General features: G+C 42.3%; 1 protein-coding gene across 1 annotated transcript in view; it reads right to left on the bottom strand.

The window, feature by feature from the left end:
- LOC124776664 (EF-hand domain-containing protein D2 homolog) overlaps positions 1-3,462 on the bottom strand; it is a 286,690-nt gene extending 283,228 nt beyond the window's left edge. Inside the window, exon 1 of the mRNA XM_047251765.1 lies at positions 3,214-3,462. Within this exon, the coding sequence (XP_047107721.1) occupies positions 3,214-3,386 (173 nt within the window). The 5' untranslated portion in view covers positions 3,387-3,462. The remainder of the gene's footprint in view (positions 1-3,213) is intronic.
- Positions 3,463-12,771: the final 9,309 nt, after the last annotated feature.

The following is a 12,771-nucleotide window of genomic DNA, read 5'->3' as shown; positions in this document are numbered from 1 at the left end:
AAGCGCCTACAACCGCTCGGCCACCGCGGCCGGCATTCCGCTGTTGTATTTGATCACGAACGGCACCTGTGAAATGTCCTCAATATGTTACAAATGTCACAGTCAGAACAGGGTTCTGTGTAGTTGCGAGTGCATTATGTCGGAGCTAAGTGAATTCGAACGTAGGCAAATCGTTGACGCCTCCGTAACGGAAGTAGTCGAAGTGTTGGGTGTTTCAAGAGGTACCGTGTCGATGACTTATACCGCATACGGGGAAAGCGGGAAAACGTCATCCGCTAAGCCAGAAAGCGGTGTTGAGTGATCGTGACGGACGCTCACTGAAGAGGATTGTGACAAAAAATAAAGAGACGGCAGCTGCAAAAGTCATTTCAAAACTCAATGTCGTACCCACGAACTGTCAGCACCAAAACAGGAAGGGGTCTCCATAAGCAGGGAACTGTAGGGAGGGCTGGAATGCTAAAACCGCGCTTCAGTGGTGCAGCATGCCCATAACACGGAAACGTGGTGTCGAAGTCGTAAAATCTGAACTACGGAGGAATGGAAGATAGCCATTTGGTCGGATAATTTTTGTTTCACAATTCCGGCCGGTTTTACATCCCAAAAGTGAAAACTGACAGGGGTTCGGTGATGATTCTGGGAGCCATATTGTGGTAACCCTGTAAGATCGTATTCCTGCCAAGATTTATGTGACTATTTTGGCTGATCAAGTGCATCCCAGTGCACAACGTTTGTTCCCCAATGGTGATGTTGCGTTTCAAGACGACAGTGCCTCTGTTCAAACAGCTCGCATGAGCATGAATTGTTGCATCTTCCCTAGCCACAGTCACCAGATCATATTATGCCGCCTTTGTTGTCTAATTTGGAGAGCAGGGCGCGTGGTCGTTATCCTTGAAAACCATACAGGAGCTGTATTTATCCAGACCGAGATGACTGAATGCTGTTTTGGGTGCTGATGGGTTTTCCTACACTATTAGGCATGGTAATGTTTTTATTTTCTTTTTATTTTGGCGTTTCCACATTTCTTTTGTCCGATCCCTGTGTACTGGAGGAAGTAATATGTTTCGCGACTTAGTTTCGAGTATGGGCTCTCGGTATGACTAATAGCAAACGTTCTGTCTCAATCTAACACTGTCTACTCCACTATGCTTGGTTTGTAGGTCGACTTTGACACTCAGTGATACGTCGACCACCATGTATCAAAATTTGCCATCGCAAGTAATTTTTCAATTTATTATTTCACACATAAGCTTTGATTTTCTTGCTGAAAGTTTCTTGGCCCTAAGGTTTGGAACTACTGAGTAGTTAGCACTGTCCTACGTCAGCTGGTACTGAAGTATGATAGCGGCTTTTGAAGCAGCTTAACATGAACTTAAAATCTTACAAAAAGATTAAACAAATGCTACTGGTAGAACGTTCGTGTACTTTTTTCTCTGATTTCGTACGATCATTAAAAGCAAACCTACCTGGTCGTGTAACGAGTCACTGCATATATAGTTAAAAAATATTAAATGAAATAATGATAATTTGCTGACTAATGTTCACTGGGTAAATGCCGTGCTTCTCTTTGAGAGTGTCCACATTTTTAAGTACAAATCACAAGGTGAGTGTTGCTACACGAGAATTAAAATTCCGATGTTCTTTAATAGTAACCTACTGTAACTCCGCGGACTAACAACGTGCAGCTTCCAAAAACATCCATTCCAAGATTTGTAAATCCCACTAAATACCTTGGTGTAAGATACCAGAATACGAAAATAAGCGAATGTAAACACTGTCGCACTTACATTTCAGCGATAGTGCTGATAACTCTAATGACAGCGCTCACTTTTCTTAATACCGGGAATGTAATACTTTCTTATAAGATTTCCACTTACCTCCAGACCTATTAATTTAAAATGTCACATCACTGATTATCTCATTTTATGACGAAATGTCGCTTTTGAGAGTAGTGTGTCAAACTGTTTTCAACTGTATTTTGCTGTGGTTAAGTCAACTTTTAATCGCATAAATCAAGCACTTATCTACGGCACTAGTTGCTGAAACATTTACATTACCTTCCACATCTGCGTCAAAGTAGTTTGAATCATGGGTCATATTTGGAAGAAGACCATGAGGTTGATTAAGACTAATACTTATAACTGTCGCTTATGTTGTCGTCTTAAACCTGTCTTCGCTATTTCGTAGGTCATTGCATTGTCCATCAAATCCGACACCTGGCCCAATCTTGTCGGCGCAAACAGATTTCACTGCCATTGCATATTCCTTCCTATAGTGAAGTAACTCAAGCTACTTCTCGCTATGCATTTCATACTTGGTGAGCATAGATTCAAACGATCTGACAGAAGATTCAATGTGTAAGTTAATATAGCAATTCCTCTCTCCGATGATTTTCGCTCGTCTGTAAATAACGATTCACATTGTTTTTGTATACATTCTCACAACATACAATCTATTCTCAACGTTAGTTAGGCATACACGCAGTATTTAAGAAATCAATACAGAATGGTGCAAATAAGGCTGTAGAGCAGCGTATTAAGTTGCTGCCAGAAAAAAAAAAAAAAAAAAAAAAAAAAAAAATGTGCAAACTACCGCCTCGTGTGTCAGCATTAAGCCATCGCTTATAACAACGGTCAAATTATTCCAGATTCCTCTTGCAACATTCTTAACTCTGTAACAGTAACAGCGCAGTGAGTTTACGAACTCGTCGCTGTTTGGAAAACAGGTTAGCTAGCGAGTGCTCTCGGTCCTGTGGGCATGTGCCACGCCCCCTAAACAGGAGCCAGACAGATGCCGTTGCCATGGCTACGGCCTTCTGCCAAGGACACTGTCTTCCCGCACAACACACTTAACATTGAGGGTGTCAACGCGCAAGCTTTAACTTTGTTTTCATCAGCTGATATGTCTGTCAACTATACGCATTTAAAAGCAAGCATGCTCGCAGGAAACAGTGCTTAGAGAACTGTCTCTCATGAGCTTTAACAGTTTACAGAAATGCCGGTGAGATGTTAAGGAGGCGGTGTCTTCTGTGCTTTGGCACTGGCAATTACATGTAAACATACGGACATGACATGTTTGTAATCTCGTTCTAAGCTCTCTTTCTCGATGAAATGTTCTTTGTCGAGATTTCCAAGCAAAGCGACAGCAATATTTTATCCAGAGGAAAATTTACGCTTTGAATGCAGCTCAAAATGCGACAATAAGAGTTGTACTCACTTTCGGAAGGTCTGCTCGTATTCCTTGATCTGCTTCCTTGTGAATTCGTGGAACTCGGCGTAGACGCTGATCTTGGCCCGCTGCTGTGGGCTGACGGGCTTGCCCTCGTCGAGTGCCTCGTTGATGGCCTGTCTGCGAGACAGCAAGGAGCTCAGTTCTGCGTCTGCGGACATGCTGGCTGTCGTTCTCTCGCCGGGGCGCGCGCAGGAGCTACTGTTGTCTGCCGGATGGCCAGCGTCGGACTGCCCGTGGAACTCAACTGCGCCGCGCAGTTGGCGCAGCCCGTCACTAGATGGCGGGCGTGTTCTGCTACGTTCCCTCTGTTGCCGCCAGAGTGAAGCAGCACAATGGCAACTAATTCTCTCGCGTTAATAGTATCAAATGCGGCGGGGTTTTCAAGAATATCCAAGTGTACACACCTGCACAGCACAGTCTACAGATAAGTGTTAAGTACGTCCCTGGGAGCAAATATAGTAGGCAGATCGATATTAATAATAAAATAAAAACAAATAGCTTTCAGTAACAAATCTTCATTTGTATTTCAATGCCCGTTGCATTTTCGAGCTCTGGTGGCTCATCTACAGGTGATTTATCAGTCTACATCATTTTGCGAATTTGCGGTACTACTGGTCGGGTTAAGAGTACGTAGGATATATTGCACAGTGCGCATTATGACTACAATTTTTAGAAAACTAAGACAACATGAAAAAAATAGTTAGCGTAATGTTTCCAGCAGTGGCTACACGATTTTGGATCAGTCTGAGTAGTCATATTTACATACCTGTACAGACTATCTCGTCTAACAGCACATTTGTAAACACAATTCAGAATATGAAACTCCCTGGCAGATTAAAACTGTGTGCCCGACCGAGACTCGAACTCGGGACCTTTGCCTTTCGTGGGCAAGTGCTCTACCATCAGAGTTACCGAAGCACGACTCACGCCCGGTCCTCACAGCTTTACTTCTGCCAGTATCTCGTCTCCTACCTTCCTAACTTTACAGAAGCTCTCCTGCAAACCTTGCAGAACTAGCACTCCTGAAAGAAAGGATACTGCGGAGACATGACTTAGCCACAGCCTGGGGGATGTTTCCAGAATGAGATTTTCACTCTGCAGCGGAGTGTGCGCTGATATGTGCTTAGAGCCCAGGCTGTGGCTAAGCCATGTCTCCGCAGTATCCTTTCTTTCAGGAGTGCTAGTTCTGCAAGGTTCGCAGGAGAGCTTCTGTAAAGTTTGGAAGGTAGGAGACGAGATACTGGCAGAAGTAAAGCTGTGAGGACCGGGCGTGAGTCGTGCTTCGATAGCTCAGATGGTAGAGCACTTGCCCGCGAAAGGCAAAGTTCCCGAGTTCGAGTCTCTGTCGGGCACACAGTTTTAATCTGCCAGGAAGTTTCATATCAGCGCACACTCCGCTGCAGAGTGAAAATCTCATTCTGGAAACAATTCAGAATAGTCCAAGAACATCCAAATGTAAAGATACGACATTTCTACATACACATAGGTATTATTTCTAAGATAATACAAAGATTTTCTTTAGAAAAAAATATACTTTTAAAATTGCTGCAAAAACTGGGTCTGTTAATCTCCGTTCATTTATTAAACATGTTTTCGGGGAAATTTTCTTTGTGTAACATCATTTCTAATTGTCCTCGCAGACCACGTTTTTTACCATTATTTTCTGTAAGGAGTACAGTTAAGCTGTTGTGGATATCTTGTGTCTATCAAGATAAATTTGGTTAACTATTGAGGATTTGTCGAAGGGGATAAGTCTGAAAGCATCTTTGTGTTCTTTGTAACGTGTTTGGAAAGTTCTTCCTGTTTGATCTATGTTGAATGCAGGGCAACTGCTGCACCATAATATAACTCTATTATAGGTGTGTTTACTGTGTGCAGGTTGATAAACGTCTTGCATTACTCGGCTCACCTCACAATAAAATATAAGTACACGACAGCACGTAAGACAAACCAGTTCATACGTTTGTGATTGAAAGCGGTTTGTTTTTAATTTTGTTAAAGGAATACGAACATCGAAGCAAACTAACAGCAATGGATAAAATTAAATAACAAGAATTACCCGTGCGAATTACAGTTCGAAAGTTCAATGGTTGACAGAGACAGGCGCGGATCCCATGGTGAGGTTCTGGGGGGGAGGGGGTAGTCCCTCCCCCACCCCCTCAACCCCGGCAGTGTAGCTTCCGTCACCCCACCCCCCCTTCCACATTTGATATGCCACGGAGGTAAAAAATAGGTAAAATGTTTTGATGAAATGAAAATTAAATGATCATATGGCATTTATTGGCCGGGATATCCCCTTCGGCGTTCAGCCGCCGTATTGCAAGTCTTTTGAGTTCGACGCCTAATGACGATAATTTGTTTAAATCGGTGGTTACTAAAGTCCTCATACTTTCTTGGGGGGCGGCGGGGTGGTGCTGAAGGGAACAGAAAAGAAATGATTTACAGAATGTACAGGGCCACTATAAATCACACATTCGTTTTCAAAACTCTATGTTTTCAAAAGTATTACATGTACAAATATGGTTGGTGCATGAAGAGAACCGCAAACTCACAAGGTTTTTATTTTGCACTTTACGATTGTTCTGTGAATACGAATGTTTTTTGGCCAGACGACATACAGACAAGCAGTAGTCAAGTTCGTTCCCTGCCTTATGTAACAACATCCTGTCAGTGGTCTTCACAGCAGCATTGATGCGTTCTCCGAGATGCTCCAGTGTTCTGGATAGTGGAATATGTAAACACAGTCCTTAATATAGCTCCTAAAAGAAAAGGTCACAGGTCGTCATTTAGGTAGCGATACTGATGCTCCAGTTATGGGATGCCCCGTCTTATTGGAAGATGAACATTCTTGGAATCAGCATTCAGTTGCGGAAACAAAAACAAACAGCTGCAATATATCACGATAGGCGTAAGAAGCATGGTCTTCTCACAGAAGAAAAAACGCCCATACAACTTCGTCTATGACACTGGACAGAAAACGTTAACTTTCGGTGAATCTTATTCGTGCGCCACAATTTTATGAGGATTTTCGATGCCCCACACTCTCACATTGGGGCGATTAACCTTTCCACATAAATGAATATCAGCTCCAAGTGTTTCTTGCATTGTGATGTAAAATTGAAGGTGTCGGCAATAATCTTCCGGTTTTAATTGTTGCACGAGCTGCAGACGGTACGGTTTGAAATGAGGAGCGCCGGAACAAAAACCGATAAATCCGCATTTGTTGTTAATACAGAAAGTAACAAACAGTGATCTCTAAATGGTTCCACAAGCTATAAAAAGAAGAAACACACCATAAAACACTTGATGTCGCGTTGTGCTGAAAATTATTTTGTGGCAGCATGTATTATTACTCCCGTATCTTCCGCCTACAGCCCCAACACGCGAGTACAGCTAAAGTGGATATATCGGATTTTGTTCCGGCGCTCCTCAAATGTAACCGCCGTCTCAAAGTCTTCCACATAGTTTGCTGTGGTATTCCGACTTTGTGGCTTTCTCGGACTGTTTATGTTTTTGGACAGGGTACATAACTTTCGCTAACCCTCTTCACTGTTGCATGTGGCACATTTGGTCGAGATGTACTTTTCTGCTTACGGAGACAAACCAGTGGTTCTAAATTGTCGCTACCAACGCAGAGTGCTCTGTTTGCACGAGGGCTCTATTCGATAATTCCTTCTGAATACACGCTGCACTATTGCAACATATAAGCATCTCACTTACTGCAACGCACAAAAACTCTTTCGTTACATTGTCGCCATTTTGTCAAGGTACTGCACTCGTAACGCCAACTAGTGGACATAATGCAAGCTCGATGAGTTTACCTTTTATTCATGCATTATATTTGCTCATGTAATACCTCAAAAAAACATAAAACTTTGAAAACGATGGATCATTTACAGTGGTCAGGTAAAGTACTTACAAACTGCGAATACGGTACCACAATAGCTTTGCAATTTGCTGGAAACATTAAAATTTGTGAACCCGAATATCCCGCTTGTCGCGAGCAATCACCTTAACAACCTTTCTTTTTCTTTATGGTCTCATGTTATTCGTAATTGCTCGTTACCTTTGTTCGGGACAGACGTCCCATAACACCCACTTACGTTCATTGTTGATTCACTCACTCAGTTTTTTTTTTTTACAGAGGGCAGCTAACCCTCTCACCGAACACGCTGAGCTACCGTGCCGGCGAACTTCAGCTATCCTAGCACACTTCCAGGAGCGACCCAAATCTCCATGCCCTAGTGTTTGCCTTCCAATACAAATACATTTATAGTAGCCCTGTATAAAAATGTAGACAGTGCATGTGGAAAGTTTTCAAGGAGCTCAAACAATGTACAGGATGATCCAGGATGAATGACCAATATTTAGGGATATTATAGGAATGTTCATTCGAAGCAAAAATAGTCTAGTAAACAGGAGCTCTAAATGCATACCTTATGAGCTATGAGGGCTTCTTCATCTTTGACACTGTGAAACAAATCTCTTCTGCTGCAAGCTCTTTGCCTTCCATATTTAGGATAGTATGGACCAAACCAAGAAAAAAATGTCTAGTAAACATGGGTTCTGAAATGCATTCCTTAAACGCTATGAGCACTTTTTCTGTAGAAGAGATTTGTTTCTCATTAGCGAATGATCAAGTACTCATAAATCTTAAGAGAAGCACTCTAGACTCCATCTTTAGTTGAGTATACTGGTGTTGTCGTCGTGGTCTTCAGTCCGATGACTGGTTTGATGCAGTTCTCTACGCTACCCTATCCTGTATAAGCCTCTTCATCTCCGAAAAAACTACTGGAATCTACAGCCTACTGACTCTGCTTACTGTATTCATCTCTCGATTTCTGTCTACAATTTCTATCCCTCACGCACATACATGCTTCTCTCCAGTGCTAAATTCGTGGTATCCCTTGATGGTCTCAGTATGTGTCCTATGAGGCGATCCCTTCTTTTAGTCAAGTTATGCCTCTAATTTCATGTTCGCCAGTTCTATTCAGCGCCTCCTCATTGCTTACATGATCTACCCGTTTAATCTTCAGCATTCTCCTGTAGCATCACATTTCAAAAGTTCCTATTCTCTTCTTGTCTGAACTGTTCATCGTCCACTTTTCACTTTCGTGTGACGCTACATTGCAGACAGATACTTCTAGAAAAGACATCACTCTTAAATCTATATTTGATGTTCATAATTTCTCTTCTTCACAAACGATTTTCTTGCCATTACCAATCCAAATTTTGTATTCTTTCTACTTCCGCCACCATCAGTTATTTTACCACCCAAATAGCAAACCTCATCTACTATTTTAAGTGTCTCGTTTCCTAATCTAATTCCCTCAGCATCGTTCGATTCAGTTCGACTACATTCCATTACCTTTTTTTTTGTTTTGTTGACGTTCATCTTAAGTCCTCTTTTCGGGACACTGTCTATTCCGTTCAACCTTTCCTCCAAGTCCTTTGCTGTCAATTACGTCATCGGTAAACTTCAAAGTTTTTATTTCTTTTCCATGAACTTTGATTCCTTCTCAAAATTTTTCTTTCGCTTCCTTTACATAGGGGGCTACAACCCTCTCTCAATTGATTCTCAACTACTGCTTCCCTTTCATGCACCTCGACTCTTAAAATTGCTATCTGGTTTCTCTACAAGTTGCAAATAGCCTTTCGGTCCCTGTATTTTACCCCTGTTATCTTAAGAGTTTGAAAGAGTGTATTCCAATCGACATTTTCAAAAGCTTTCTCAAAATCTACAAAAGCTATGTATGTAGGTTTGCCTTTCCTTAACCTAGTACCTTAGAATTACCCCTCCTCACTTCCGAATAACTACATCCTTTTGAACCTGGTTACTGTATTCATCTCTTGCTCTGCCTCTACAATTTTTACGCCCCTTACTTCCCTCCAGTACTAAACTGGTGATCCCTTGATGTCTCAGAATGCGCCCTATCAACCGATCCCTTATTTTGGTCACGTTATGCCACAAATTTCTTGCCTCCCCAGTTCTATTCAGTATCTCTTCATTAGTTAGGCGATCTACCCATCTAACCTCCAACATTCTGCTGTAGCACCACATTTCAAATGTTTCAAATATCTTCTTGCCTGAATTGTTTATCGTCCATTTCAGACAAATACTTTAAAAAAAGACTTTCTAAAAATCTATAATCAATGTTAACAAATCTTCCGTCTTCAGAAACGCTTTTCTTGCAATTTTCAGTCTACATTTTATACCCTCTCTATTTCGGTCACCACCACTCATTTTACTACCGAAACGGCAAAAGTCATCTACTACTTTTAGTGTCTCTTTTGCTAATCTAACTCCTTCAGCATCACCTGATTTGATTCACGTACCTCCCATTACCCTTATTTTGCTTAATGTCCATCTTATTCCTACTTTCCTTACACTGTCCGTTCCATTCAACTACTCTTCCAAGATCTTCGATGTCTCTGACAAAATTAAAATGTATTTGGCAAACTTTAAAGTTTTTATTTCTTCTCCCTGAACATTAATACCTTCTCCAAATTTTTCTTTGGTCTCCTTTACTGTTTGCTCAACGTACAGACTGAATAACAAGTCTCACTCTGTCTCGCTCATTGCTTAACCAATGCTTCCCTTTCAACAACTCTGTCTCGCTATTTTCTTAACCAGTGTTTCCCTTTCATGCCCTTCGACTCTTATAATTGCCGTCTGGTTTCCATAAATGTTGTAAATAGCCTTTTTCTCCATATATTTTATCCTTGCTACCTCCAGAATTTCAAAGAAAGTCAATGTTTTTCAAAAGCTTTCCCTAAATCTACAAATGCTATAAACGTAGATCTGGCATTCCTTGCCGGCCGGTGTGGCCGTGCGGTTATAGGCGCTTCAGTCTGGAACCGCGTGACCGCTACGGTCGCAGGCTCGAATCCTGTCTCAGGCATGGATGTGTGTGATGTCCTTAGGTTAGTTAGGTTTCAGTAGTTCTAAGTTATAGGGGACTGATGACCACAGATGTTAAGTCCCATAGTTCTCAGAGCCATTTGAACCATTTTTGACATTCCTTAACTATCTTCTAAGCTAAGTCGTTGGCTCAGTAATGTCTCGCGTCTTCCTGCTTTACTCCGAAATCCAAACTGATCTTCCTGGAGGTCGGCGTCTACAAGTTTTTCCACTCTTTGTAAAGAGTTCGTGTCAGTATTTTGCAACCAAGACTTATTACACTGATAGTTCGGTAATATTCACACCAGTCAGCACCTGCTTTATTTGGAACTGAAATTATTACACTCTTCTTGAAGTCTGAGGGTATTTCGCCTGTCTCATACATCTTTGCGCTCCTTGTCCTGTCCAGTCCCAAATGGTGCGTGGGAGGAAAGGGTGTCACTAAGCCTCCGCACGAACTCTCACTTCCCTCGTTTTCTTGTCGTCGTCATATCGCGAGACGGAGACGTATCTACGAGAAAGTAATCTATTAATGACCCTGCATAGAGTATACGCTCTTCAAATATCAGCAGCAAAGCTTTGTGGTGCCCAGCGACTCTCCTATAGCTTCTGCCAACAAAGTTCTGTTTTTAAATTTCATCGCCCACAAAGCCAGCCTCAGACTGACTTTAACATTTAAAAATGTGACACCACGAATCCGTAAAAGGAAGCTTGCGATACAAGTACCATCATAACAATTTAACAACTATATTGATTTAATCTGAAATTAAGTCCACGATCTAAGAAAAATATCTTAGTAACGCCCGCGTGCATACTAAGTGATCCCGTGACGAAACGAGCCTTTTTTCAAGGTATCTTCTCCATCTCCTCAATTAACGCAACCCGACGAGGCTCCCAGGCTGTTGAGCAACTCTTAAGAAACGGCCGCAAAAGTGTTTTGTAAGCCACTTCTTTTGTAGATAAGATACATTTCTTTAAAAGTCTTCCAATGAATCTCAGCCTGGTATTCACATGTCCTACAATTACAGTTCCACATAAGGTCACTCTTGAGGGTTACTCAAAGGTATTTTATTGTTACTGTCTTCAGTAATCTATTACTAAGAGCATAATCAAATTGAATTGAATCTTTTCGTCTGCTTATGTGGAATACGTTACTTTAATTTACGTTCGGTGTCAATTACCAGGCCCTGCATGATACCGTATTTCATTAGTCTTGTAGCGTTACGAGCTTCTTATAGACAATAGCACCATCTGCGAACGGCCTCATGAACGTATACTGTATATGCTTATGGCCCTACCACAGTCAGCTGGCTACAATGACGGGCAATGGATTTCGTCGCATACTGTCCCGTTCCTCATCTTTCTTTCGTAACATGACTCATATTTCGGACAGTACTACACGGCGATCCATACAAACTTGAACTACTTCAGTGGGTCACAATTTCCCTCCGTAAGCTCGTTGAAACGGGTACGTTGTTTTAACAATCTCAGTAGCTCTGGGAGAATCAAAAGTACCGCCCATTGTTGGCAACTTCATTGTTGTTTTTGCTCATGAGGTCCTTTGTCCGATACAGTGCCGCTCTTGCACGGCTCGTATTATTCGTTCCCAGCATCGTCGGTCGCTGGTTGTGATGTCCATGAGTGTGGAGTTCGGGCCGTGTGACAATAACGAGCAACTTAGTGATTCATTCGCAGTCTTTAGCTGGTAGAAGCGTGCATGTACACTTCGCGAGCGGGTTTATAATGTGAAAACAACTTGGAAGACAGACTCGTGTTACAACACAACGGGCATTCCGGACAGAACTCAATGTACGCTATGTTCCAAAAAGGCAATAATTTTACCGATAGTAAGGAAGCTGGGGAAATTGTGTGATAATGGTGTAGCAGACCGTCATTGAGTGCACAGGTTTCGAAGACGCATGGAGAACTCTCCATGGAATTCGTTTCTCGACTGAGCCAGGAGTACACATGATGCAAGCATTGCACGAAACTGGTCATGAGAAAAGAATGCATTACTGTCGATGATTTCAGGGGCTTCTGATTCAACATCCAGAGATTAATCCCATAACGTGTTTTACGGATGAGGCACAGTTCCATCTACATCAACACACTAAACAACCGATACTGGGCTGGTATAAACCTGCCATATCATCCACGAAACACTACTGCATGATGAAAAGGTTGTAGTGTGGTGCGCGGAATCAGCTTCCAGCTTTGGTGGCCCCATTTCCTTTGATACAGCCATAGACAGTACAGTTTATTCGGCCATCTTCAATACGTCTTTGGAGCAGCCGGAGGACGTCGAACTTAAAGAAGGTTATTTCCAACAAGATGGTTCAAATGGCTCTGAGCACTATGGGACTTAACATCTTAGGTCATCAGTCCCCTAGAACTTAGAACGAGTTAAACCTAACTAATCTAAGGACAACGCACACATCCATGCCTGAGGCAGGATTCTAACGTGCGACCGTAGCAGTCGCGCGGTTCCGGACTGCGCGCCTAGAACCGCGAGACCACCGCGGCCGGCTCCAACAAGATGGAGCAACGTTCATGCGTCTAACGCTTCCACGCAGCTCGTAACTAATTTCTTTGGCGACCGAACAATCTTAAAAAAAAAAAAATGTGATCGCTCGATCACCTGA

This window comes from Schistocerca piceifrons, chromosome 2 (assembly GCF_021461385.2).
Source record: "Schistocerca piceifrons isolate TAMUIC-IGC-003096 chromosome 2, iqSchPice1.1, whole genome shotgun sequence".
NCBI classification, from domain to species: domain Eukaryota; kingdom Metazoa; phylum Arthropoda; class Insecta; order Orthoptera; family Acrididae; genus Schistocerca; species Schistocerca piceifrons.
This window is presented reverse-complemented; position numbering and strand designations above follow the sequence as displayed.